General features: G+C 55.5%; 3 protein-coding genes and 1 long non-coding RNA gene across 10 annotated transcripts; 2 read left to right on the forward strand and 2 right to left on the reverse strand.

Moving 5' to 3' along the window:
* Position 1: 1 nt before the first annotated feature.
* PPFIA3 (PPFI scaffold protein A3) lies at positions 2–22,391 on the reverse strand. 3 transcript variants are annotated; one of them, XM_081515157.1, is made up of 30 exons: positions 21,593–22,390; positions 16,423–16,677; positions 16,065–16,166; positions 15,520–15,684; positions 15,088–15,162; positions 14,548–14,622; positions 14,015–14,236; positions 12,883–13,029; positions 12,660–12,794; positions 12,025–12,108; positions 11,769–11,900; positions 11,265–11,327; positions 11,051–11,130; positions 10,629–10,773; positions 9,892–10,079; positions 8,551–8,773; positions 7,322–7,485; positions 7,076–7,203; positions 6,325–6,418; positions 5,904–5,985; positions 5,053–5,253; positions 4,353–4,415; positions 4,156–4,182; positions 2,879–3,054; positions 2,356–2,453; positions 1,971–2,146; positions 1,815–1,883; positions 1,417–1,588; positions 864–935; positions 2–731 (listed from the first exon to the last, which is right to left on the reverse strand). In XM_081515157.1, exons 2-29 carry the CDS (start codon positions 16,660–16,662, stop codon positions 877–879), a joined length of 3,585 nt encoding a protein of 1,194 aa, XP_081371283.1. In that variant the 5' UTR covers positions 16,663–16,677; positions 21,593–22,390; the 3' UTR covers positions 2–731; positions 864–876. The 3 variants fall into 3 exon arrangements, with proteins under 3 accessions (XP_081371283.1, XP_081371282.1, XP_081371285.1); XM_081515156.1 differs by lacking the exon at positions 4,156–4,182 and having other exon boundaries at positions 2–792; positions 21,593–22,391; XM_081515159.1 differs by lacking the exons at positions 4,156–4,182; positions 16,423–16,677 and having other exon boundaries at positions 2–792; positions 21,593–21,929.
* Positions 1,688–13,903, forward strand: LOC145515275 (uncharacterized). 2 transcript variants are annotated; one of them, XR_014060826.1, is made up of 7 exons: positions 1,688–3,714; positions 3,893–4,044; positions 6,760–6,864; positions 7,000–7,227; positions 9,918–10,127; positions 10,354–10,473; positions 13,668–13,903. It is a non-coding gene; the product is annotated as an uncharacterized LOC145515275 (long non-coding RNA). The 2 variants fall into 2 exon arrangements; XR_014060827.1 differs by lacking the exons at positions 6,760–6,864; positions 7,000–7,227 and having other exon boundaries at positions 1,934–3,714.
* Positions 16,661–22,740, forward strand: C7H19orf73 (chromosome 7 C19orf73 homolog). Its single transcript, XM_081507624.1, is given in 5 exon segments — positions 16,661–16,883; positions 22,306–22,385; positions 22,387–22,525; positions 22,528–22,604; positions 22,606–22,740. Coding segments are annotated over 5 exon segments (654 nt in total).
* A 90-nt stretch (positions 22,741–22,830) lies between these two features.
* LIN7B (lin-7 cell polarity scaffold B) lies at positions 22,831–26,491 on the reverse strand. 4 transcript variants are annotated; one of them, XR_014060825.1, is made up of 6 exons: positions 26,418–26,491; positions 25,875–25,993; positions 25,519–25,590; positions 24,576–24,785; positions 23,213–23,442; positions 22,831–22,934 (listed from the first exon to the last, which is right to left on the reverse strand). XR_014060825.1 is itself a non-coding variant. In XM_081515287.1 (6 exons), the coding sequence occupies exons 1-6, from the start codon at positions 26,452–26,454 to the stop codon at positions 22,913–22,915; spliced, it is 624 nt and encodes a 207-aa protein (XP_081371413.1). In that variant the 5' UTR covers positions 26,455–26,491; the 3' UTR covers positions 22,831–22,912. The 4 variants fall into 4 exon arrangements, 2 of the variants coding, with proteins under 2 accessions (XP_081371413.1, XP_081371414.1); XR_014060824.1 differs by having other exon boundaries at positions 23,209–23,442; XM_081515287.1 differs by having other exon boundaries at positions 23,279–23,442.
* Between the last annotated feature and the right edge of the window lie 658 nt (positions 26,492–27,149).

Here is a 27,149-nt window from a genome sequence, read left to right on the forward strand (position 1 = left end):
CTTTTTGAAACAGTTCTCTTTACCCGTGATCACTGAGTGACGCCTGGGGCAGGGAGGCCGACCAAGAGCCGGGGGCGAGGGCTCCCCCACCGTCCTTCCTTCCCCCACGCCACGTCGCCCAGTGGCATCGTGGAAAGAGGATTCTCCCATGCAAACCCCGGAGCCGGAGCGGAACGGGGAGCGCAGTTCTGCACCCCGTACCCCCGGGGCACGGACACGGCCACAGCACGGGGGGCGGAGGGGCCTCGGGGACACGAGACACGGGGGAGAGAGAGGGAATCCCGCCCGCAGCTGACCCCAGGCACCGGCGACGGGACGCGGCAGGGCAGGGCTGAGTGGCACAAGGGGCGAGGCTTTTAGCAGCGAGTCCCCCCTCCCCTCCTTTCGGACGAAGAAGGAAGACTTGGGCCCCGCAACTGAGAAGAAAGAGTAGGGGTCAGCCTCTCCCCGCATGCGGCCCGGGAGGGAAGCCCCGCCCCCTTCCCGCGGGGAAAGGGCACCCATCTCCCATCGGAAACTGATCAATAAATTACAAAGTAGAGGAAAGGGAGGCGGAAGTTTGGGGCGGGATTTCTTCCTGCCCTCTTCTTCCCCCCTCTCAGTCCAGTGCATGTGGTTTGGTCCAGGCCCAGTCCATTTGTGAGGCGGGGACCAGCATCCCCCGTTCGTCTGTACAGATGGTCCAGTCCGCGGCGCGAGCTCCCCAGTACACTCTCCCCGGCGAGACCATACTGTGGGCAGGAGGGGGAACAATCCAGCCTCTGAAAGGTTCTTCCGTCCGAGTGAGGTCACCTGCATTGACGCCAGGCGTGAAGATCCACTGTGCCGCCCCGATCCCCAGGATCGCCCAGTACGGTCCTCACCTGGAAGCCTACACTAGCAGGAATAGGTCCGGACAGAAACGCCATCTGCCCGGGAACTCCCAGAAGTCTGGCCTGGAGGGAGAATGAGCATTGATTCAGCAAAGCGCAAGCACGCGCGCACACACACACGCACACACACGCACACACACACACACCAGCCCAGTTAGCATTAGTTCAGTAAAGCAAGCGCGCGCGCACACACACACACACACACACACACACCAGTTCCTCCTCCACCCAAGCGTCCTCCCTTGGATTGATTCCAAGCCAGTTTCCATCCCTTTCTCAAAGCCTCGGATTCCTTCAAAATGCCCCAAGTGACACTGGACGAGTTCATTTCCCACCCTGGAAAACGGGGTATGATGGGATTAATCCATTCCACACCCTGAGGAGGGAGTTGGTTTGTTGGAGCGGTCCATTTGTCGTGGGTGGGGAAAAAGGGACTAGACCATTTCAGAACCCGGGGAGGCTACTGGAATGTGGAGATGGTCTCTCCCCGCGACACCTAAGAAGGGGAGGGGAGCAGAGGCTGTCCCATTTGGGATCCGCCCACCTTCCGGCTGCAGCTTGCGGAGAGGGAGCCCCGGCGAGCCCAGAGCCCCTGCTGCGGCCGAACGAAAGTTGGGGGGCAACATCTCAGCTGAATCGGGAGTTACGCCTCGGAGGTCCTTCTCTCGGAACATCTTCCGCCAGGATGGGGAGCGGCTGAAGGACTTGGCACTGTCCTAGGTATAGGGGTCCAGCCAGCTGGTGAGGGACTAGGGCCGCGTTCCGACTCCGCTCCTTTTGACCCCAAGCCTCTCCGGCTCCCTTCTCTCCTTTAGCCCCGCCCCTTCCCTGGCACCGCCTCCAACCGCGTCTCGTTGGTCAATCAAGCCCCACCCCTTCAGCTGCAAGCCTAGAGGGGCCGCTGCGAGTGGAGCCCCCTATGCTTGCTGCTGCTGCGCCCACCTCATCCAGCCGCCTGTCTGTGCCCAAGGAAATGAGGTTGCTGAATTCCTTCTCCAAGAGTTGCCGGGCCTGCAGGGGAGAGGTGGGAGAGAGGCTGCAGCGTGCAGTCTGCAAGATGGGGATGCCCAGTGTGACCCGGGCCCGGCGGCAGCTCACCTGTGCATTCTGCGTGGGGATCTGCAGAAGCAGGGCCAGGTCGGAGTAGTCGAAGGTCTCGTCCAGGGCGAGCAATGCCCCGTGCACCCCGCTCTCCGTGAGGTTCGTGGCGAATTCCTTCAGGCCCAGCCCGGACACCCAACCCATGACCCGCTCATTGGACCACACCATCACGTCTGGGGATGGAAGGCACCCTCAGTTGCACCCTTCCTGGGACCTGGCCCTTCTCATTTATCCCATATCTCCAACCCCATTTCCTCTTCCTGTCTCCATCCCGTCTCCCTATTTATCCTGGCCTCCCTCCCCTTCCCTCTTTATGCTTCCTCCAACCCTGTCCCAAACCCCTCCACATGGCTCCCAGCTGGACTCATACTTTTCTACTCACCTCGGATCTGGGTCTGACTCTCTTCCCGCCTCCGTTCCAAGTCCTTCCGGTCATAGTTGAGCCGTTTCAGGCACATGATCCCGTAATGCAGACTCACCCTGAGAAGCAGAGAGGGTGGAGTCACAGAAGAGCCCCCACAACCCCAGTGACTGCTGCTCCTACTGGGTTCTCCCTGTTGCTTGTGGTTTTCTGGGAGAAGCTGGGGAATTGCTCCACTGGATCTGTTCTATTGATTGCTGACCTTCCCAGGAGCCGGGATATTTTTTAAAAAGCAGTTCCTGTTAGCCAGCCTGTAAGGGGTATGGGATCAACTAGCCAAGCTGTCTTAGGACTTGGACTATTCCTAGTGGGCCGTCTTAATGGGTGGAAGGGGCACAGGAGTCTGGATTTCCTGACAATCCAGACTAAAGGACCAAAGATAGTCCAAGATGAATTCCCACATCACCGGTCCTATTTGCCAAAGACTCTCTAGAAGTGGGGGCCTCCCCCACTTGGACTGTCGCCACTGGCCAGGCAACCTCACCTGTGAAAGCTGTCCACCATCTTGAGCTGGCCCCGGAGCTCCTTCTTGTTAAGATGATCTAACATCCGGGCATCCACCAGCGACTCCATGAAGTAGCTGCGGTACTGGGGCAGTCCCAGGCTGGGCAGCCAGTCGTTCCCCACCCATTCGTGGTTCATGTCGCCATATGCCAGGATCTGGGGCCATGGGCAGGTGGGGGAACGGTCAGGCCTTCTGACCCCTTCCCATGTGTGTATGAAAGGGTACAGTCCAAACCCCCCTCTCCCAAATCCAAGGTTGTTCTTTCTCTATGTCATAGCAGGACAATGACCAGTCTCTGCTCAGGACAATGGGCAATCCAAAATTGTTTCCTTCTCCCTCATAATGACAACACAGGCCCTTGTCGGCTCAAAGTATGGTTCTGGACTCAAAGCATCATCATCACTTGTGAACTTGCTGAAATTGTGGAATCTCAGATCCTAGGCTACTGAATCGAAATCCTCATTTTCACAAGAGCCTCGGGTGATCTGAACAGTACATTTAAGAAGTACTAGCGACTTAGCAGCAGCAGCAGCAGCAGTCTAGCATCGTCCCAACTCAGAACAATGGATCAGTCCAATATCACTACTCCTCCAAGTCCGCACAACAGATTCTTCCAACGTCGCTCCCTCTCCAACAAAGGATAACGGATTCATCTACCATTCTTGCGCTGTCCCCAAAATACTAGCCCGATGCTACATCTGGCCCAGGACAATATTCTGGATCCACCCCAAGTCCTTCACTCCTCCCAGCACGAGGAAACAATCCATACCTTGGGCTTTCGGAAACAAAGACCCAACATAGCTCCTCTACCTCAGGTGAGTTTCTGCCTCTCGCCCTCTTGAGAATAAAATGTACCTCTTTCTCCCCAACTTCTTCTCAGCCTGACGTACCCTGTTGCCTCCACCCAAATGCTTTCCCTTTCGCCCCAGTACAGTGGAACAGCCCCACTTCCCTCTGCCGTAGGGCAAAGAGCCGCTCAGCGTTTCCCTCTAGTTACAGCAATGAAACAGCCCCTGGAGCCCGCGCAACCAACCATAATGGAATGACCCGTGCACCACTGACAATGGAACAGTCGGGCTTCTACACCGACCCCACCAAGCCACAGTGACAGCCCAGAGCAGAGCTCCGCGCAGCGCCCCCCAGCGGTGAGGATGGAATGCTCCGGCGAAGGGCAGGGCGGGGCTCGGAGAAGGAGGGGCGTCCATGCAGCGTGCACAGCCTGTTCATGCGCCCACGACCCGCCCCGCGCCCCCTACCTGCTCCCAGCTGATCTCCTTGGTCTCCTGACCAGTTAGTGGGAAGAGGGGAGAGAAGGGGTGGGTTAAGGGGCAGGCGGAGGAGGGCGGGAGGGACGAACGGACGGACAGACAGCCACAGGTGACTCACCCACCACCCGGCCCCTGCCCAGGGAAAGTTAGTGCCACCCCCAAGGCCACCGGCAGGGGGCACTCACAGGCTTGGTCGTCGCGGTAAGGGACTCCATTTCCTCGTGTGTCATCCACACGTTTCCTGTGGACTGAGGGGCGAGAGGTGTTATGGAGGTTGGGAGAGAGCTTCTGGACAGGGGAGGGGAAGGGAGCCGAATTAGGCATGGGAACACACAATTTTCTGTATGGAACAAAATGATAAAATGTTAGAAAGCAGTAAATGCCATGGGGTAAAAAAAAAAAAAAAATAGGTGTTCGTGTATGATGGAGCCGGTGACTAGTTTAGCTGTTGAGTTAGGGAGGCCTCTTGGAGGTGGTGACATTTGAGCTGAGACCTCAGGGATGAGTAGGAGCCAGTCTTGAAGGTAAAAAAGAGGGAGGGGTGCTCCAAGAAAAGGGAGCAGCAAGTGCAAGGAGCAGAGTAGAAAAGGAGCGAGGGAAAGGGCCCCTCATCATGGGACTTGTAGAGAATGATGTGAATTTGGGTTTTTCTCCGGGATAGGATCCTTCTGCTGTGGTGTGTAAGACAGACTGAGGGTTGGAAGTAGAGGGGAGGCAGGGAGACCTGAAGGGTGCCCCACCCTCAGAGATAATCCAGGTGAGAGACTGTGTGGAGCAGGGTGTATCTGACGAGACAGAGCTAGAACGAGCGGACTTGGGATTGGCTACTCTGAGGACAGTAGATGGGGCCTACAGCGGGGGCTGGGATTGGCCCTGGACACTCACGGTGCGAGAGGAGGCTGGAGCAGAGGGTGAGGTGAGTGAGACCATCTCCTGGATGGCAAGGCGCAGCTTGAGCCGGTGCAGTGGGTTGCTGATGCCGATCTCACGCTGGATCTCTGTGTCTGACAAGTTGGCCATGATGGCACCACTCTTGACATTGGCCCGGCAGGCGGCCACATACCACGCAGGCATGCCTACCCACAGCTGGACCAGAGGGAGAAAGTGAGGAAGGGGGGAAAATGAGACAGAGAGACAGAGATATATCACAGGAGAAATGGGAGAAGGACAGAAAGAAAGGGGGAGAGGGAGACAGAGAGGTAGGGAGAGGCAGGTGGGGGAGAAACAGAAAGACATGAGAAAATCAGCAGTGAGGCAAAGAGATCAAGAGTCAGAGGGAGACACAAAGAGATGAAGGATGATGGTCAGAGACCGGTGAGCCCAGAGTCAGAGGGGAAAGAGAGATGGAGAGAGACAGAGATGAGAGACAGAGAGGTGGAGAGAAAGAAGCAAAACACATTGAGAGAGACATGGGAAGAAATACGGGGAATGACAAAAACACAGAGATGGGGAGAGAGGCAGAAAAATAGAGAAAGAGAATCCCAGAGACAGAGGCATGGGAAGACAAAAGAAAGAGACAGTAAGACCAAGATGGGCATGGTGTGTGAGGGGTGAGGGGAGAAGGAAAAAAAAGCAAGGTCCACAAGAAACTTGACCCCTCCCAGGGCCTCACCCCCCCAGCTCCCTTCCCCCAACACCTCTGGGCGAGGAGGATGGCACAGGGTCAGCCAGCCCTGACAGTGGGGTTCTCAGAGGGATTGTGGATGAAGAGTCAGGACATTTCTGGACCCCAGTACCTCTAGCCAGGAGACCACAGTGGGCCCATCCCAGGCAGCAAAAGGCAGGCCTTGACGGCAGGCCTCTTCCAGAAGTTCATGCCTGAAGAGAGAGGGCCATGGCAGGAGGTCTCAGGGGTAGAGACACCTAGCCCTCTCGGATGGCTCCCTTCACCAACTGCTCCCCCCTCCACAAAAACAACTTTTATGAATGTAGAAAACATGGCAGAAGGTTAAAAACAAAAACACGTGACTCGTAATCCCCCTCCCCCAACACACATGTACACACACACACCAAACAAATGAAAAGAGGAGGAAAAAAAAAAACCCTCTAGAAGTTCCCAAATTTCCAAACAAGTTCAGGATCTTGGACACCCCTTCCCAGAATTTTCTTACTTATGACCAACCCTCCCCTGCACACACATCACACACCCACACTCACTTCCTCTTGTTCCTTCGGTCCTTATCTCCTGGACCCGTCAGCTTGGCTAGCCCCAGAGGGTCAGTGGCCAGTGTCTCGTCTGAGGGTGTTCCAGCTGGAGGCAGGGAAGGGCCAAAATTTGGAGAGTCTCAGAGGGGAGGCAGAATCTTTGATGCTGGGGGGTTGAGAAGGATGCCAGGAAAGCAGAGGCCCAGAGGGATTAGTAAATGAGGCCACACAAAGGGAGTGATAAAACCACACAGGAACCAATGTCACCTCCTAGGCAAAGAACTGGAGAAATCCCCCAAATAGAGCTGATTCACTGGACTGGCCTTGGTAAGGTGGCAGTGGTATGCTGCTAAATACTTAACAACTGGCTCCCTGGGGAAGAAGAGGTATTTCCTGATTGGTAGTATTTGCCAATTCCCATGGTGTAAATAATCCCACCAATTTCAGGCTACCAAATGTGATGTCAAAGCAGCTCATAAAATTCCTGAAAATTTGACTAACTTGGATTTCACAAGTCAGACAAGCAAGCTCCTCTCTATTTAAAAAAAACAGGTAAATGAAATAAAAATTCATTTGTCCAATAGTCACTCAGGCAGGCCTCAGAGTGCCCTTCTTGCCCCTTCTCCTCCCCTCGACTTCTGCCAAGGTTCCAGTGCTCAAAATGCATTATCAAATGATTGTGGACAGGATTGTATGTCAAGTGAATATGTTAAGAAGGAGGAAGGAAGGAATAAAGAAAGGGAGAGGAAATCAAGAGACTCACCCAGAGAAGAGCTGTCCCGACCTGGTGGTCCCATTCTCCCCTTCTCCTTCTTGCCAAAGAGACGGCCTATGGATGACTTGATGCTCTTCTTCTTGGGAGCTTTGTGCAGGGAATCTGGGGTGCCCTCACTGGGTAAGCAGGACAGAGTGAAGGTAGGTCCCATCTGGTAGGTTCCAAGTCTTTGTCCACTCCCACCTCCCCCTCCCAAGCAAGTCCCTCCCTGTCTTGTCCCTTGTTCTTACTGACCTTCCCCTTGATGGCCCTCCATCCTCCAGGGATCCTGCCTGCAGTGCCAAGGCTTGCGTCATTCTCTCAAGGCGGGCAGAGCGAGGAGTGGGAGGTGGGGTGTCCCCTGGGATTGCCGGCCCCTCCCCTCGGGGAGCCACAGCTTCCTCCTTAGGGACATGATTCTGTAGATAGGCAGAGTTGCTACACTGAGCTGGAGGGATCATGTTGGGGGCTCCTCATTAGTTGGGAGCTATACCAGGTGTCTAGGATACCCCTGATTTGGACTATCACTTCTAAAGTTAGGCTAGATTAAGTGGGAGTGAATTGCAGAAATATAAAGGCAATAACTTCAGTCCCTCTGGAGCTTGATAAGCCCATATTTCTACTATCTTAGCTTCTGGTGTCAGGAGTGGGATCTGCTCAGTCTCAAGGAAATCTAATGAGTTACAAGTTCTGAAAATAGGAAAGGTGAGTTTAAGGCAATAAAACAGGGTTATAGCTCTTGTGCCTGCCTCTAAGGTCAATTCTGAGGCTATCATGATAGTTCTCAACCGTATATTTAGTCACAGAATATATATATTCTGTGGCCAGTAGTTAAGTGACTAAGACTTGGTGCTCTCACTGCTGGAGCCCAGGGTCTGGTTGGAGAACTAAAATCCAGCAAGCTGCATGACATGGCCAAAAAATTAAAAATAAAAATCCCATGCAGAAATTTAATGCATAAAATAGGTAAAAGTAGATCAGATCTGACTAAAGTACAAGTTAGGGTTCAGGAATCCAGTGACTCAGCCTCCCCTTTGCCTCCCTTTTTTAAATTTTAAAAATTATTTATTTTTAGCTGCACTGGGTCTTCATTGCTGTGCATATGCTTTCTCTAGTTGCAGTGAGCACAGGCTACTCTTTAGTTGCAGCACACGAGCTTCTCATTGCAGTGGTTTCTCTTGTTGTGGCGCACGGGCTCTAGAGCACAGGCTCAATAGTTGTGGTACATGGGCTTAGCCTCCCCCCAGCATGTGAAATCTTCCTGCAGAAGGGATCGATTCTGTGTCCCTTGCACTGACAGGGGAATTCCCAACCATAGGACCACCAGGGAAGTCCTCCTTTGCCCTTTGAGTTGGAGCTTTTAGGGGAAGCTAAGGTTGCTATCATTGGTGTGATGATTATTGTTGCTGTTTGTTAGGGAGCCCTGTTTATGACCTCCCACCACCACCACCACCACCAAGCTGAGGAAACTTAAGAATACTCACAGCTTTGTCGGTGCCCTCACGGGCAGGGCTAGGGGGTGCCAGACGGGGTGTTGAGTGGCCAGAGCTGGGAGGGGAGGGGCTGGCGAGGGTAGAGGTGGTGAGGGAGGGGGGCAATGAGCAGCTACTGCGGTAGCGGCCCAATGAGTCCAGGCCAGAGCCTGACACCCGGCTCTCTAGCTCTTCTGCCCTTTGTTCTGTTGTCTCCTTCTCCTCTTGGATTAACCTGAGGAGGGAAATGGGGAAATGGGATGAGAGGACTGAGGCAGGCAATAGGAGAGGGAGCCTGGGGGGACTTCCCTGGTGGTCCAGAAGTTAAGACTCCATGCTTCCAATGCAGAGGACCCAGGGTCAATCCCTGGTTGGGGAACTAAGATCCCACATGCTGCACTGCATGTCCAAAAGGAGGAGTCTGGGGATCCCAATGGACCAGGAAGGCTTGGTGGAGCAAAAATAATCCCGGGGAAGGCACAATGAGGTCTTGGTGGATCCCTGATGGCCTCACAGGTTCAAAGGGAGTCAAGGGATCATGTTAGGCTTGGGAGGTCGTGGAAAGATTAGGGATGACAGGATGACCAGAGTGTCCCTCAGGATGACCCTGATGATGACCAAGTGGCTCTGGAAAATCATAGATGGATGACCATGGGCAAGAGGTCAAGGTCTAAGGAGGACAGAGCAAGCTCATAATAAGAGAAGAGTGAGATCAGAGACTCTGAAATCAATCTGGGATCTGGGAAGGTCATAGAGACATTTAGTGAGAGTCAATATCTCAAGTCAGAACAAGTTGGAATGGAAGATGGTGGTCAGGTTGATATGTTTGCTGGGGCCCATGCAAAGTGTATTATTAGAGAATTTCTAAGTAGGGCAATTGCTGGGGAATCCAATTAGACTTTATGTGATGGGGGATTCTTAATAAACTGAGGATTTTTGTTATATCAGGTAGAAATTCTTGTTATCTAGAGTCAAGGTTCTTAGGGTGTTTTGGATTGGGGACCTCGTGTTGAGATTCTTAGGGTACCAGCAGTCTCTGGGTAATGGTTGCTTGAAGTCATGAAAGCCATGATATAATGGAGGACTCTTGATGGATTGGATTGTGATTTTTGGTATTTGAAGATGCAGTCTTGGGTATTTTGGGAAATTGTGAGTACTGTTTGGGGAGTGTGTATAATGTATAAATAGCACATAGGAGACTTCTGGGTATTTCCTGAATAGTGTTGGGCTGGGAGAATTCCTTGAGGATGGTTAGGAAAGGAGTTGGGCTTAGGTATTCAGATCAGTCTCCAGAGCCAGAGGGGGTGTGGGCTTAGCTCAGGCAGGACGAGAGAGAACTGGGCCAGTGCTCACTTGATCTCTTTGTTGATGGCCTCCAGCTGCTCCTGAAGCATGATGGCCAGTGTCTGAACATCTGCCTGCCCACTGGGGGACAGCAGCTCAGCTCCAAACATCCCCTCAGCCTCCTCTTCATCTGAGCCATCCAGCTCGCCAGGGAATGGAGGTGGCATGGACCCCGCAGGGGCAGACCTCTCCCACTCCTGTCTCTGTGTGGAGACAGAAGGATGACAGGTGGACAGGGGCCAAAGGTAGATGCTGGGTCTTCCCTCACTGCTCCTGACCTTTCCCACCCTCTATGACCCTGCCCACGTCCCCTGACACTAACTGCCCTCACCCTGTGATCCAGTGCTCAGTTTCCCCAGCCCAGCCTTCTCTCTTGGTGGGTCCCTTTTTTTGACCACCCCAGACACCCCCCATAATCTCCCCTGAGTCCACTGTTTCCTTTGACCCAGCCCACTTCTTTTCTTCACTTAGCCCAGTCCATTCTAGGATTCTACACCCTGCATGTCATCTCCACCAAAACCCTCTTCCCAGCCCATCATTCCTCTAAAGTTCTCACCAGGCAGCAGGACATCCACATGAGGAGACATCAAGGCAAGTGGGGATGATGAAAGAAGAGAAGACAGTGTGGGTCCAGGAAACCTTACTTCTCAACTAGTCCCTGCCCAGAGCCCTGCATACTGGGCACCAACTCTTACTGCTGCCCTCCCAGGCCCTGCTCAGTCTAGGCCCCAGAAGTGGCTGCTGACCTTAGAGGGCTCATCCTTGACCCCTGACCAGCGGCCCCTCTTGCTTGCCCGGCCACTGCCAGCCCCATAGGGGTCCAGGTGGGCACCAGAAGGTAAGGTGGGTGCCTGAGAGTAACGGAGCTCCAGGGCACTGCCAGGGAGAGATCTGTGGGCATGGAGAGGGTGGAGACCAAGGGGTCAGGAAAAGGAAATAGAGGTCAGAGGTCATGTGGAAGGGCTTGGGGTCAGAGGACTGGAAGAAGGATCTTATGTTAAAAGTCAGGAAAAAAGGGTCTGGGGCCAGAGATCATGAAGTCGGGGTCAAAAATAAGAGGGGCCGGTGGAAGACTCAGGAGGACAGGGAGGGGGATGGGGAGACTTGGGGAGCAGAAGGGATGTGCTTGGCCAAGGGGGCCGTGTGGGCATGGGAAAGTTACTGTCACCTGGAGTAGGATGATGGTGGCCTCCCCCGAAGCTGGTCAATCTCCATCTGCATCCGCTCCATCTCAGCCAGGAGCTGTTCCTGGGGGAGGAGGTTGGAGAGGCCAGGTCAGAGTCTGCCCCCTTCTGAGATCAGCCCCTCCCAGCCAGGCTGATTCCAACCCCAGCAACGCCTGCTCCATTTCTCTGGCCCTCACCCCCCAGGCTCCTCCCTACCTTGTTGAGCAGCAGCTCATCCTGAAGCTTCTTCATGTTGGCAATCTCCTCACTTAGTGAGTTCTGTAGGGGGACAGGGGTTCAATGAGGGGCCAGAACCTGGAACCAGCCTCCAGTGCACAGAGGCAGGCCTGAGGGGACCCCAAGGGGAATGGGTGGCCTGGAATGGTGAGCTGAAGGGGAGAGGGTTGTGGGGTGAAGATGCTGCTGAGGAGGGGGAGTCCCTGGGAGCCCAGAATTCAGCATCCTGTGTAATTTCAGCAGATTCAGAGTTTGAAGGTCCATAGGGCTATAGGCTTAGGGAAACGCCAAGAATTCAGGGTATAGGTGCCCCAGAATTCAGCTCTAGGGTGTTCGGGTGAAAGAGTGCTGGTCCCAGCAATAGAGCAGTCTGTCAGATTCGAATTTGGGATGCCTAGATTTGGGGAGATCTCAGATAGTGGATCGGGGAAAGGTCTGGGGCCCCAAGATTCCAGTTTATGGGAGTCCTAGATTGGGACGTACCTTCTCCTCCAGTGCCCCCATACGCTCCTTGAGGTGAAGCTGCAGTCGTTCGTTGGACTCGCTCAGCAGCTTGTCCACTGTCTCGGACAGCCGCTTATTGTGGTCATCGTTCATCTTCTCCCGCTGCCGGGCCTGCCCAGAGGAGAGCAGAGCACAGGTGCTGGAGCCCTGAGCGCTGCCCCTGCTCCCAGCTCCCACCCCCTTCAGCCCACCCCCTCATCTAAGGCTCATCCCCCAAGCCTCAAAGCCCCCTCACCCGCTGCAGCTCCTGGTTCTTCTCCTCCAACTGGGCCTCCAGCTGCCGAAGCCGCTCCTCAAAATTCCCATGACGTTCCTCAGCCTAGAAGTCGGAACCCATGGCATCTGACTGTCCCACTAGCACCTGGTCAGGCCCCAGGCCCCAGCTCCTCCAAGGCTGGCTTCCAGGCCCCGCCCCTGGAGGGCCAGGCTCCTCCCCCACAAAACTCCAAACCTCGCATTTGAGTCTCAAGCCCTGCCCTCTTCTATAAGCTCTGTCCCCTTCTCAGTTCGGGTCCCACCCATCCTTATAGTCCAAACTAGAGAACACCTCTGAGTCGGGAAGATCCCCTGGAGGAGGAAATGGCAATCCACTCCAGTATTCTTGCCTGGAGAATCCCATGGACAGAGGAACCTGGCAGGTGCTACAGTCCACAGGGTCGCAGTCGGACACGACTGAAGCGACTTAGCAGAGAACACTATCTCCCACCAAACCTCTAGGCCCTTCACGTCCCTTTCTAGATCCCAGGCCCTGCCCTTTCCATCTGAATTCAGGGTGTGGGTCTTCAACCCCTCCAGACTCTACGCCCCGCCTCCCCTAAGCCCCTCCCCTTCGCCCCAGAGACTCAAGGCCCCGCCCCAGGCCTCCCTCACTTTATTGAGAGCCGCCACGCGCTGGGCCAGCTGGGCCTCAATTTCTGGCAAAGTCTCTGCCTTCTGCAACGTCTGCTGCAGCTTCTGCTTGGCGTCGTCCAGCCACTCGGCCAGCTGACGGCTCTTCTCTTCACTCTGGGGGACACAGACAAGGGGAAGGGAGGAGCTTGGTCATACTGGCCACAGCCTCGCTCCCATCGCCCCTCCCCGGCCGTGCCCTCACCTGTCGGTACAGTGACTCCTTGCTGGCCAACTCGTTTTCCAACTTGTCGTTGGCGTCGTGCAGAGAGGTGGCCTCGCGCTGGGCACTCAAGTAGCGCTTCTCTAGCGTTGTGATCCGTTCCTCCATATCCTCCCGCTGTGCCAGCGCCTGCAGAGGCGACAAAGGACCGCGTGGACTACAGCTACCAGAAGGTCTTGTGGGTAGCCTAGGCTTAGAACCTCAATTCAGGTACCCCAGGGCACACTGGGAAATGAAGTCCCTTGCCATCTGGGCGTCAGAAAGATGGAACCACACCTGCCAAGAGCTCCTGAGAATAGCCAACGTTATATCGTCCGCCCTCTGCCACCTGACAGTTAAAATGGCGGTACAGCACCTCCCAGAAACTTCTGGGACAGTATTGGCTTATCATACGAATGACCTAAGGCCCAGGCGATGGAAAGTCTCCACTCTTCTTGGCCCACTCAAAAACCCAAGCCTTAAATTTTTCAGCAACTTCTGGCAAAACTCAGATTTAGAATCACAGAGCAAATGCCTTAGGGTCTCACAGAAAACAAAGGTTCCTTCCATCTGGGAGGCAACATCTCCCAAGACTTCCCAGGGTAGCACAGGTTTATAAAACCAGAGAAGGTGTTCCAGGGTCTCATGGGGAATAGACTCCTGCCTAGAAGCCGGTGTGGTGGGACCACACTTCCTAATAAGCCCTCAGGCCAACCACACTTCAAATCCAAGGTAAAAGCCCCAGTGGATGATGAAAACAAAAGTGCTCTCTCTTCTTTCTCATTCAGGGCTTTAAAGAATCCATGCCCTACATTTCTCAGCAGTCCCTGAAGCATGGGAGTTAAGATCAAAGAGCCTCAGCCAGGATGGGGTGAAATACAGCCAATGGAGTTCAACTTAGAGGTGGGAGAGAATTTCCCAATGGTAACATAAAAACTATGACCAGATACTGGGTGACTACCATGTACGTGCCATGTACCAACTCTCTGACAAGGGCCATAAATCCCATTATGAAGAATCCGCACACCGTGTGGACTGAATCCAGGTTCATGAGTTCTGTGACTATGGGCAGAGGGGAACAGGGAGGGTTCGGGGGGAGGGACAGAGGGCAGCCCAGCAGGGGCTCCGGCCTCACCTCCTTGAGGTCGCGCTGGAGCTTGGCGTTAGCTTCCTCGGCCTTACCCAGCTCGCGGTGGGCGGTGCCCAGCTCCTCCTCCAGCTGGCTCATCTGACGGCACAACACCGCCAAGCGCTCCCGCAGCTGGCACACCTCCGCCCGCTGCCGCTCCAGGGCCTCCTCCAGCTCCGCCGTGCGCCGGTTCGAATCCCCACCAGGACCCAGGCCGTTGGCAAGAGTCTGGAATGGGGACAGCAAGAGAAGAAAGCATAAAGCTCAGATTGGGTAACAGAGATAGAATGCAAAGAGGAAGCTGATGGGGGTGAGGGGGAATCAAAGACCAGTTAAGGGCCATAGAAGTCACAAATTTAGCTAGCTGACCTGAATCAGAGGTCAAAGGTCAGCAAGAGTCTGAGGGATTCAGATGGCCTAGGGTCTGTGAGAATCATACCAAACATTAAAGGGACCATCACAAAGTCACAGGGCTGAGTAGGACCACAGGGATGGGGACCAGTGAAGAGCAAAGAGAGGGAAAGACGTCCACCTCTTACCTGCCCATCCCCATCCTTGCCGGGCTCCTCTAGCCCCGACCGGCGCCTAGACAGCTGCTCTCGAAGGCTCAGAGTCTAGCAACAGGAAAGGGAGATCAGGGTGAAGGGGGTCCTAGAACCCCCATTTTACTTCCCATTGGCTCTCGTCCTGCTGGGGCCACCCTTATCCCATAGTCTACCCTTAGGCCCTGTGTCCTCATATCTCTCCTTAGCCACCCACCAGAGAGGAAGCCACCCTTAATCTTTACTTTAGCCTCCTTGTGCCCAGACTTACCCCACCCAACCATTTCCTCCGAAGTCAGTTCTTTCCCTTAGCCGCCCCCAGCCCTGGTTCTCACCCTAGTCTCACTGTCACAGAGCAGTACTCTACTTCCCTTAGTCCTGCCCAATGAATTTCACTGTAGGAACCTGGTTCTCCACAGTCCAACCCTATTGGTCCTGTGCCCTAGTCCTGTCCCCAGTAGATTCTAGGACCCACCCAATCAGCTCCACCCCATTGGTAGTTCATTAGTCCCGCCTCCTTCTCGGCCACACCCCCACCTCCTGATTGCTCAGCTCCAGTTCTTCCTCTAGCACTGCCACCCGCTCCAGCGCCATTCGCAGACGCTCTCGGACCTGAGGATGGGGGCAAGACCAAGTGAGATAGAGCTCAGACCCGATCAAGGACAGCTGATGCAGAACACCTTGGGATGGACCCAATACGATGACATTATCATTCCTCTATTTATAATAGGTGTGCAGCCCCAACCAGCTAGCAAGGCAGCTTCACCCACTGGTATACCCTATCCTATTACTTTTTTCTATTATCGGGTCTCAGTCTGCAATAGTCTGTTTCAATCAATTTCAAGACAGTCAACATTCTTCCCACTTGGGGTATCTCCAACCAATCACAGCCAGAATTTCTGCCATTCAAGACAGCCCCGGCCGACCACGGGTTTCTGTTCTACATGCAGTCTCTTCTGATTCTCATACCTTCTCATCCAGGGCCTTGTGGTGCTCGAAGAGGGATTTTAGAGCCTTGAGTACCTCCACCTCAGAAGAGACTCCGCCCGGAGACTGGGCCTGGCGCTTTACCACGGTCATGCGCAGCGACCTCTCGTGCCTGGACACCAGGCATTCCAGGTGTTCTAGGAGAAGCTACAGGGATAGAGGACCGTGGCAAGGAAAAGTGTCAAGGGAAGAGAGGCAGAGTGAAGGAAGAGGATTCAGACAGGTGGGGCAGACACAGGGAAGAAGTGTAGCCAAGTAAAGAGGTGTGAAGAGAGACAGGTCCGGAGAAGAGAGGGATAACGGATCGGGGGTGGGATGGTCAGGAAGAAGTGGTACAGAAAATGAGACCGGTTATGGAAATAGGGGAGGGGACATGAAGGAAGGAGGGGACCAGAGGAGATCCGCCCAAGATGTGGAAGCCGGAAGAAGAAAGGAAGAAGGCAAGAGAGGGTGTAAAAAGAAGGGTCAGGCTGCAACATCCAAGGCCCCGCCCATCCCACTTAAGTCCCGCCCGCAAGACGCCTTACCCGTGTATTGTTCCTCTCCGCCTTCAGCTCCGCAATTTCTTCCTCCCGTTCCAGTAGCTGCTCCCGACACAAGTTCAGCTCCTTCGTCAGAGCCGCAAACTCCTGTCCAGTGGTGAGCAGAATTGTACAGTCAGATCAATCCTTTTCCCATCTCCCTCATCCCAAAGGACTGGGAGGTTAGTAAGCCCCGCCCCTCTCGGCCAAGCCCCGCCCATTCAAAGGGCCCATGCCCCGCCCACCACAGGCAAGCCCCACCTTCTTCCAAGAGTCAGGTCCCGCCCCTTCCGGCCGCCCTCCCCCTTGCCTTCGCGAGCCGAGGGCCCGCCTCCCTCAGGCCCCGCCCTGGCCCCGCCCAGACCTGGGGCAGCGCGATGCTGAGCTGGCGCTGTAAAGAGTCCTTCTCGTGGCCCAGCTCGCGCAACCGCAACTGCGCCGTAGCAAGCCCGTCCTGCGCCTCGCGCAGCGTCTCCAGCAGGCGCTCGCGCTCGGTGAGCATCGTGACCATGAGGCGCTCCAGCTCGCCGCCAGCCTCGTCCGGGCCCAGCGCCGAGCCCCGCCGGCCATCCTCGCTGATGGTGGGCATCACCTCGCACATCATGGCGGCGGTGCTGGCCTGCGCGTACCGGGAGGGGGCAGGGAACCGAGAGCGGCTTCGTCAAGGCGCAGGCAACGAAACTGAGGCACGGTCACTGGGATACTACACAGTGAGAACTGAGGCTAGCCAACCCAAGCAACTGCACAGCAGAAATGGGAGCCCATCCATTCCGATCATGGTGCAAGATAAACGGAAACCCAGTGCTCTCAGGGAACCAGACCTGGGTGAGAGCACTTGGAGAAACTGAGGTCAGACTCCATCTGACAACGGGTAGCAAATCTAGATTCAGCCTATTAAGAGAAACCAAGGCCGAGTGACCCACTCCCTAAGAGAAAGTGGAAAGCTTGGAAGCCCCTCCCCTCCCACCCAAGGGCTTCCCAGGTGGCTCAGTGGTAAAGAATCCACTTGCCAATGCAGGAGACACAGGTTCGATCCCTGGGTGGAGAAGATCCCCTGAAGAAGGGAATGGCAACCCACTCCCGTGTTCTTGCCTAGGGTATACATTGGATCCCAAAGAGTCGGACATGACTGGGTGCATACACACTCCCCTCCAGTCCAAATCCCGCCCCTGCAAGGGGCACAGGCCCCGCCCATCACTGGCACTGTGGGAAAATCAGTCTACCTATTCTGGCCCTGCTGAGAATTCCCTTCAACCTCACTGTATGAATGAGAAAACTCAGGCCCAGGAGAGGGAGATTATGTCTTCAGGAGGTCACAAAACAGGGGTCACAGAATGAGGTCACTGGTAGGTAGTCATCTATATAATGTCACGGGGATGGTCCTCAACTGCTATTCAGCCCAGTTCCTGCCTCCTTCAACTGCCCAGATACTTAGATACCTAGTTACAGGAGAATCTAAAGACTCACTCCAGTCAGAGGGAAAAAAAGATGGCATGGACCATGCTAGCCAATTCACACTACACAGGAATCCTAGATCCAGCTACTTCTTCCCTCAGGTCACAGGAATCTAGGTTCCCCTGTCCCTTCTGTCCCCCAGAGAGAGGAGTCTGAGCCTCCATCCTTTTCCTCCCCAGACCCAGAAATCAGAGACCAGATCCCTCTCCTTCCAGAGCACAAGAGTCTGGGCTTTCAGTCTCCAACCGTATACCCAGAAATCTCAGCCTTCAGATTTCTCTTCCCTCGGAATCCAAGCCCCCAGGACCCAGGAGTCTGGGTGCATGAGCCGCGGGCGGGAATGAAGGGAGCTCTCCTGAGACACTCCCCCTGCTCACATCAGGTCAGACGGGTCTGGCTGGCCCAGCCGAAAGCAGGAGGGACTTTCACTGTTTTCTCCTTTCTTTCTCTCCCTTCAGGCAGAGGAATAACCGGTTCTCAGAGTGGATAATTCCCAGCCCCACCCAATATTTGGGCTATATCTACAGCCTGGGACTGGAACCTTGGACTCCAGGGAGGAGAGGTAGGGACTGAGAGCCCCAGGACCTGGGAGAGGAGGCAACTAGGTGCCTGTACCCTTGGGTCTTTGAAGAGGTATATCTGGGAATCTAGACATCTGAGTCCCAACACGGAGAAGTCAGATTCAAGAAAATGTTTATAAGAGGGCAAGCCAGCCTTAAGTAAAAAATCAGCATCGTATCTAAAACTCAGAACCTACTCGTGAGATGCAGCTAGGGATGTTTTCAGGAGGCTGCTCTAGAACTTCAGATTCCCTGAGAAGGAAACAAAACTCAGCATGGCTAACTGTAAACTCTAGAAAGACAGCACAGCATGCAGAAAGGATACATGCTCCCACATTTACAATGTGCTTGGGCTAAGAGCCTCACGTGGGGCCAAATAGAGGGGCATATTCTGGAACCCAGGTCCAGAACCTTGAACCAGCCAAGAGCAATCCAATAACTGAAAAGAGTGTCTGGTTCACCCCAGAATCCCAAACACAGAGGGTGATCATATCTAAGGAGAGACCTAATGCAATGTTTAACAAACCTAAGTCAGAAGACATAAACAAGAACTCAGAACCTACCAGGGATGAAAGTATAACACAGAATATAGCAGAGATCACATTCTTGGTTTCTTCATGTGTCTAGATAATGTTAGAACTCAGAGGGCAGAATATTTGCTCTAGAATTCATAACATGTCCTGGAGGCAAAGAAAAAGAAACCTAGAAAATAGCAAGGAGTTTGCCTGGAACTTAGAATTGCCTGGGGGAGAATGCTGAAGGAGGCATTCTGGCAATTGAGAATTTACTGGCATAAGGACTGAGCTGGCAAAGGAGGTGGGGGTGGGGGTGGTGTGTTCTAGAAATGAGGACATTTCTAGGCTGAAGACTCCAGAACAAGAGAGGGCCTAGAGCATGTTTAGAATGCTGAAGTGGCAGATGGAAGAAGCCCACAATCCACCAGGGGACAAGTTCTGAGCCAAGGTCACACTAGGGGAAAAGATGGACAGAGAAGTTGGGGATGGATAGGCTTAGAATACAGAACCTGAAGAAGGAAGGTGCAGTGTAATCCTGGGAACTTAAGACTGTAGAACTGGATGGTATATAAAATAGGGAAGTGCAGGGACTTCTCTGGTGGTCCAGTGGTCAAGACTCTGCCCTTTCACTGCAGAGGGTGTAGGTTCGATCCCTGGTTGGGGAACTAAGATCCCGCATACCTCACAGCGCAGCCCAAAAATAAATAAAATGAAATACGGAAGCATATTCTAGAACTGATAGCGCAGTTTGGAGAAAAGCTAGAGCCCATAAATGGAACACACACGCACACATTCTCGCATTTAGAATGCCCCTGGGAAAAGAACAGAATCTAGAACAATGCCAAGGATGTGGCTAGAACCTAGAACACACCCAAAATGAAATTTTAAAAGAAAATAAGCAAAGACTGGCTTCTTAAAAATTGGAATATGTCAGGAATTACTTGGCGGTCCAGTGGTTAGGCACTTTCGCTGCTAGGGCCTGGGTTAGATCCCTGGTCAGGGAACTAAGATCTGTGGGGGGAAGTGGAGCGGGGAGGAAGGAACATGTCTAAGGGGAGGAAAGTGGGATCAGAATTTGGCTTGGGAGCAATAGCTAGAAATATGAATTTACCTGGGGAACATCATGACTCGAATTTAGCGTCTAACCTAGAATTTCAAACATACCTTGGATGAAAAAGGAACAGAGATGTTCACTGGGAATATTCTAGGATTTAGAAAGAATTCCACGAAGCACTGCTAGGGTGCCTGTTTAGTTGGAAATATGGAAGACAATTCTAAATCACGAAATGAACCTAGGTTACAGAGCACATCTGGAGGAAGGGATGTATGCTTGGCTTATCAGTCTGAGAATGTACTTAAAGGATGGGGCATCATGATATGAAAAAATCACGATGGGGTGCTGGAAGCATCTCAAGAACCTGGATCTCAGGGGAAAATATTGGAAACCCCAGGAAGCCCAAAATCTGAGATGATATGGGGATGAGACAGGGGTTTTTCAAGGCCACCAGAGTTGATGGGCAATTGTGAGGCTGTAGGGACTTGAGTCCCTAAGAGTAACAGCTGAGCAGCTAGATACTTGGGAGGTCTTTGGAGTTAGGGAATTGGACTCCTGAATCTTTGTGGAGGCAAAAGACAGGAGATGGAAGTTTGGAGCCCGAGTCCTTGTTAGAAGGGAGGGCAGGGGTAGATGGCTTTGATGAGTGGTACAGAAGGTGGGGTATAAACTCCTGGGTCGCTGAGGGGAGGCAGGATCAGGGACAAGGCATCTAGGTCTTCAAGGGGGAAGACAGACAATTCTTCAGGCAGAAGCCAGAGAATTGCATTAAGAATTGCATTCTGGGGACTTCCCTGGTTGTCCAGTGGTTAAGACTCTGTCCTTCCAATGTAGGGGGCGCAGGTTCAATCCCTGGTCAGGGAACTAAGATCTCACATGCTGCACAACACAGCCAAAAAATAAATAAATTAAAAAAAAAAAAAAGAATTGCATTCTGAGCCCCTGAAAGGGAGGAATCATGGCGCCTGAATCCCTAAGGGGGCAGATGCTGGGGTGCCAGGAGGCTGGGTATATTTATTGGAGGGGAACAGAGCTTTGAACTGGGTCTCTAAAGGGGGCAAAGGCTGGGAAACTGGATTCCTTCCTGGAGGGGTGAAGGCTACCAGCTGGGGCCTCTAGCCAGCGGAAGTGAGGACTGACAAGGCTCCCAGAATCGGGTAGGATCTGGATCCCCGGATGCCAAGATCCCTAAGGTGGACCAGGCAAGAACATTAAGAAACCCCGACTCCTCAAGTAGCAGTTGGGGTCACCGCAACTGGGGTGCTGAGGATGGGGCTGAGAGCCTGGCCAGCGGAATCCTGAGGCCCGGGCGTCCAGGTCGAGGAGAGCCTGGGTATTCCCGTGTCAAAGACGCGGCGAGGGGGATCCCCGCGCCGCCGGTGCCCCCTCCCCGGCGGCAGCAGCAGATGGGGGAGGCAAGGCTGCCGAGAATGGTGACCATGGACAGCTCCAGAGCGGGCCTGTGTCCAGGGCGGCCGCTGAGCCGGCCTGGACTGAGGGACTCGGCCGACTGTACAAGCCGGAGAACCAGAGATGAGCTGACTGGGTCCCCGAATGGGGGACTATGCGGACTCGACCGGAGGAGGGGGGGCCGGCGGCTCTAGCTGGGGGAGTCTGACACAGCCTTGGTCGGTGTCGATCTCCCAGGACTGGGCCGAGGAGGAGGATCTTGGTCCAGAGGGGGCTCCCGGGGCTGACCTGGGAAATTAAGGCTCCTGGGCCCTGGAGGAGGCGCAGGGCGGCAGTACGCCTGGGATCCTAGGGTTCGGTTGGGGACTCTGAGAGCCGGGAGGGACACGCCTGAGTCTCTGGGGTCGGGCTGTGAAATCTGGGCTGTGAGGTCCTCGGGGAAGGAGAAGAGAATCCAGGTTCTCGAGGAGGCGGGGGAAGCTCGGCGAGGGGTCCCCGGGGTGGGCGCTGCCAGGCGGGCCGGGCTGGGCTCTTACCTACCTGGTCCGCGGCGGCTGCGGGCGGAGCTGGGCTGCAGGAGGGACGTGGGGGTGGGGTGGGGGGACCGGGCGGGGCCCCTGGCGGCGGCCGGGGCCCGGATCTGTAGCTCTGGAGCCCTGTCTCCGCGGCTCGCGCGGGCTCCGTGTCTCTTGCTCCGGCTTGGGCGCTGGGGACCCCCTCCCCTTCACCGTCTAACAGCCCTTTACCCCCTAAAATAGCCCCCTGCCCCTGTCACCGTTCAGCCTCCCCCCGCGAGGCCGCAGCCGCCAGATCTAGGGGTGCTCACCAGCGCCCCCCAAATCCCACCTTCCCCCGCCAAAAAATTCCTCCTCCCTCCTCCCCCCCGCAACCAGAGCTGGGCGGTCGTGGCCCCTTTAACAGGAGACTGACAGACGGCGCCGAGTGGCCAATGGGAGGCGGTGTCGGCGCCGGCCGGCTGTTAAGCCCCGCCCCCTCGCTGCCTGGGAGGGGTCGCGGGGGCGGAGAGCGGGAGGCGGGGCTAAGGCTGGTCGGCCAATAGGCATGCAGCGTGAGGCGGCTGGGGCGGGAGGCGGAGCCCGGCATGGGGATGATGTCACCTGGAGCGAGTGGCGCGCGGCGTGGAACGCCAGTCGCGACCCCGGATTCCGGCGGTGGTGCGCGCCTGCCCTCGCGCCGCACGGGACAGAAGGGTTGGGCGGGCAGCGAGGTGGGAATAAAAGATGGCTTTTAAGATGGGGGCGGCTCCCGGAGACACGCGCTCGGGTTAGAAGGTGGGGTGAATGCCTGGTCGGCGAGTGCACCTTACTCTGCACCCCCTGAGCCCGCCTCGGGAACTGCACGTGGCACCCCCACCTCCCGCGCAGACTATTGCGCGGCCGGCAGGGCTCCCCCGGCGGACTAGGCTAATGGTTCGCTCCGCCCCGCCCACACAGAGGCCGCCCACTGACTCTGGCGCGTTTCAGGACTCCTCTGTCAGACCAGCTACACAGAAAGGGGGCTTGGCTTCCGCCCTCAGAATCTCGGGAGGGTAGAGGGGAGTTGTCTTCAGCTCTAATCCCGCGCTCAGACCGGGTCCCAGCCTCCATCCTGGATTTATCTCCAGGAAGTCGGCCAGCCTCTGTCTTCGGACCTGGCAAAAAGTCTCAAGCTCCGCTCTCAGACCCTGAAAAGGGTCTGGTCTCGACCTCAGCTTCTCTCCCTCTCCCACATCTCCAGACACTCCAACCCCTGGATGCAGGACAGACACAGACACTCAGTGAGAGTCAAAGATCTTTAAATAAGGAGTTGGTGACAATAAATACTGTACAGGGGAGGGGGTGAGGGTCCAGATCTGTGGTTTCAGCCTCGAGACTCCAAGGACCTAAAAGGAGGGTGAAGAGAGGGGAGCCAAGCTCAGCGGAGGGGACAGGGGTAGGCATGGGAGAGAGCCAGGATTGGGGTTCCAGAGCCAAGAGCCCAGGGAAGTGGGTTGAAGGATTCCGGAGAGAGCAGGTTCCCCATCTTGGGGTGGGAGTGAGCTAAGCAGGGACCCCCAAGGTAGTCAGAATGGCTTAGGGTGAGAGTCAGGGTCAAGGGTCAGAATCCCAGGGAAAGGAGCCAGGGCTGAGGGTGGCAATCAGTGTCTCAGAAATTACCGGCCTGGTCTGGGAGTCTGGGAATGAGGGAGGCAGAGGAGCCCCAGGGGTGTGGTGGCAAAGGGCTCACGAGTAGCTCTGATGTTGCTGGCGCCGCCGGGCAGAGCGCATCTTCTCAAAGCGGGCTTCCATCTCCTCTAGCACTCGAGGTGTGTAGCGTACCACCAGCTTCACCGAGCCCTGGGCAGCCTTCAGAAGCTCCACAGCCTTCTCATGCTGCTCGCCCTCAACGCTCTGCAGGGGCCGTTCAGACAGCTCATCTTTATCCCCTTCCTCCCTGGAGAAGCCTGATGACCCCTAGTCCATCCCTCCTGCCCTGTTTTTTGTCCCCACCACCTGGCCCCAGCTCAGACCTCATCCTCTGTGTTCCGGCCTCCAGTCTCTTATTCCCCCCAGTCTCTTATTCCCCAGAGTCCCAAGGGGGTCTTTCTACACCTCTAGGCTGAGCCCATCCTTCCACTGCTCACAGTCCTCCCAGGATGGCCCCAACCACCTATCTAGCTCTGCCTCCTTCTGCTCTAACCACAGTGGTTTTAATTATCTGCATGCCCTAGTCCATCAGAACCAAGCCCTTTCTCTTCAGCTCATAGGAGTGCAGAGTCACAGTCCCTGCCTACAGTACCTTCAACCTAACACTCTTCACCAACTCCTACTCATCTTTCAAAACCCAACTCAAGGGGACTTCCCTGGTGGTCCAGTGGCTAAGACTCTGTGCTCCCAATGGAGGGAGCCCAGGGTCACTCCCCGGTCAGAAAACTAGATCCCACATGCTGCAACTAAGACCTGGAGCAGCCAAAACAACAACAACAACAACAACAAACTCAAATGTTCCTTAATCTCCAAAAACTTTCCTCATCCACACTGGTCTGGTGCCACATCTGGGCTCTCACAATGCTCTGTGCTTCCTCATTATCTCCCTGGTTTAGGACTATTTCAGCCAGGGTCTATCTCCCTCACCAGAGAGGGTGTCCTTGGAGGTAGCAGCAGAGGCCAGTTACTCTCAGCATGTGTACATGCTAAATTGTTTCAGTCCTGTCCAACTCTTTGCAACCCAATGGACTGTAGCCTGCCAGGCTCCTCTGTCCATGGGATTCTTCAGGCAAGAATACTGGAGTGGGTTTCCATTTCCTTCTCCAGGGGATCTTCCCAACCCAGGGATCAAACCTAGGTCTCCTGCATTGGCAAGCAGATTCTTTACTGCTGAGCCACCTTGGAAGCCCCCTCGTTACTCTCAGGGTCTGCAGCAAAGCCCAGAACAGGGTGAGACACAGAGGCAGTGTTCAGTGTGTTGAGTGAATATGAAAAACAGGGACTCTGCTACCTTGGGCAGACTATGACCCCCAGCCCTGCCTCAGCCCCCAACTCACCACACCATTCACTGACAGCAGCTGGTCCCCACGCTTCAGGCCTCCGTGGCGGTCAGCCACACCCCCAGGGATGACACGGGAGATGTAGATAGGCGAATTCTGCTCCTTGCCCCCCATGATATTGAAGCCCAGGCCCTCGTCGGTCTTGGGCAGTTCCACTACCCTGGGATGTGCGTGGCCCTCACTGGCTGTGAAGGCGGCCACCGTGGCCTGGGAAAGAGAAAGCCTTGGGAGTTGAGGACCTCCCCACAATGGGCACGCGCATTCAGGTGGAGGCTAGACCCCCGCCCAGGAGAGAGATTTCGGCCAGGGAGCTTTCTTCAAGAATGGGGCCACACAAGTTAACACAAGATCACTCTGTAGTAACAAGATGTCCGTTTTAAGTCACTTTGGACACTTCAGACTGTCAAAGAGAAAGTCTCCATTTGGTGTGTGTCCTGAATACTCAACACTTGCCAATCTCACTTTTTACAGAGAGAAACAAAGGCCTGGACAGAATCTCAAGCCTCGAGCAAGCAAAGAGCATCTAACCGTGGTTTAGTTAAGATTTCAGTGTTTAACCCGACTTCACTGTTTCATCATGTAAAGGTTTAAAGTTATCTTCTAGTTAGGCATTTCATACTAGTTTCTAATTGTACTTGCTAATTGCCTGGAGAATTCCATGGACAGAAGAGCCCGGTGGGCTATAGTCCATGGGGTCACAAAGAGTCAGACACCACTCAGTGACTAAAACTTTCACTTTTCACTTTCAAAGATACCTTTATATGACATTTAAGCTACAAATGTGAGATTATTCAAAATTCATTATAAATACTAGTAAAGGTGGTAGGGAGATACGGCAAAAATCATGAAGGAGGAATCAGGAATGCCTGGCTTTAGGAAGACGCTGAGCTTGACCATGCGCTTCGGTGGCCACTGTGAGCCATGGGGTGGGGGAGCCTACCTTGGCCGTGGCGTGGGCCCGGATCTCAGCACTGCCGGTGATGTCCAGCGTGTCGTAGAGCTGCTCATACACCTGGCGAGGATGCAGCGCTGCCTCAGGGAGCCGCCAGCCCAGCTCCTCAACACAGGCGTTCAGGCCCGCAGACCCTCCCAGCCAAGTTAAGGGTCCGCACCGCCCCCGCAACCCCGAAGCTGCGGAAACTACAACTCCCGAAGAACCCCTGAGCTGAAACGCGGGCACCACCCCCCTCCCCCCAAGGAGGGCCGCCCCGGTCACTGCTGGGAGGCGTAGTCCCTCGGCTCGGGGCGACCAGGAGGAGGACCACGACCGCTCGCCCCGTGCCCCGGCGCTCTCACCTCCCGGATGGCAGAGCAGAAGCGGCTCTGCAGGACTCTCTGGAGGGCCTGCAGCTTCTGCGGAGGCAGCTCCCCGCTGCGCTGGAGCCGCTCGAGGAGCTCCACCGCCCGGGACACTTCTGCGGGGCGGGGGCGGGGCGCACAGACACACACAGTCAGAGACACGAAGACGCAGGGCACACGGAGAGGTTGCAGCCAGAGACCAAGTCAGGGCGAGCGCAGACCCGGGGAAGAACAGCCGCGTCCCGGCCGGACACCCGCAGAGTCGCCGCGGGTGGAAGAGGAGAGACTATGGCCAGCCGGACGCCCTGCGTTCCCGGGATCCCCATAGGCACCCACGCAGAGGTGTGCGTGCAGCGGGCGCCCCCTCCCTGGCCCGCTCGCCCACGGACCCTCCCACACCCTCCGACGGCCCGACTCTCGGCGCCCCGCCCCGCGCACCCCCGCCGGGCCCGCCCACCCGCCGGGGTCTTGCCCGGGGAGGGGCGGGAGACCGCGATGCAGACCCGGGGCCGGGTGGGCAGGGCCGCGGGGCGCGCTTACCCCGCTCCAGCCCCAGCGGCTCCACCAGCGCAGCCATGTCCGCGCCGCCGCTGCGAGGCACCCGCCTGCCGGTCGCCGGCGAGGAGGGCGGGGCTGCGCGAGGCCACGCCCCGGCGGCGAGCGCCCCCTGCGGAAGCGGGGCCCGGCGCGCGCGCCTGCCCACCCGCCTCGAGTCCTGTCTCGCTGCCCGGCCCTCAGACCCCATCCGGCTGTTGGGTCAGGGACCCCTCCTATTGCAGCTTCTGTCTGTCTGCACCACCTTCCATCTCATCTGTCTGTCCTGCCCGCCTCACCTGTCTGTCTCCTTTCTGTCCGTTTTACCACATTCATTGTGGAAAGATTGAAGGCAGGAGAACAAGGGGACGACAGAGGATGAGATGGTTGGGTGGCATCACCGATTCAATGGACATGAGTTTGAGTAAACTCCGGGAGTTGGTGATGGACAGGAAGGCCTGGCGTGCTGCGGTCCATGGGGTCGCAAAGAGTCGGACACGACTGAGCGACTGAACTGAACTATGTCACACATTGGGCCCAAGATCATGGATACGATGGTGAGCAGGGCAACTAAGCCCACTGCCCTCCTAGAGCTTATTCTATGACGCGGGTGGTGGTGGAGGGGGGTAGACAGATATGAGAGTAGGGAGGTGACGATCTAGGAGGGACACTGGTGGAAAGTCCTTGGAGGTAAGATCTTCCAGAGGTGCAGCGTGGGTCACTTTCCAGGCAGAAAGA

The sequence above is a fragment of the Giraffa tippelskirchi genome, chromosome 7 (genome assembly GCF_054371585.1).
Source record: "Giraffa tippelskirchi isolate mGirTip1 chromosome 7, T2T-mGirTip1v1.2.pri, whole genome shotgun sequence".
NCBI classification, from domain to species: domain Eukaryota; kingdom Metazoa; phylum Chordata; class Mammalia; order Artiodactyla; family Giraffidae; genus Giraffa; species Giraffa tippelskirchi.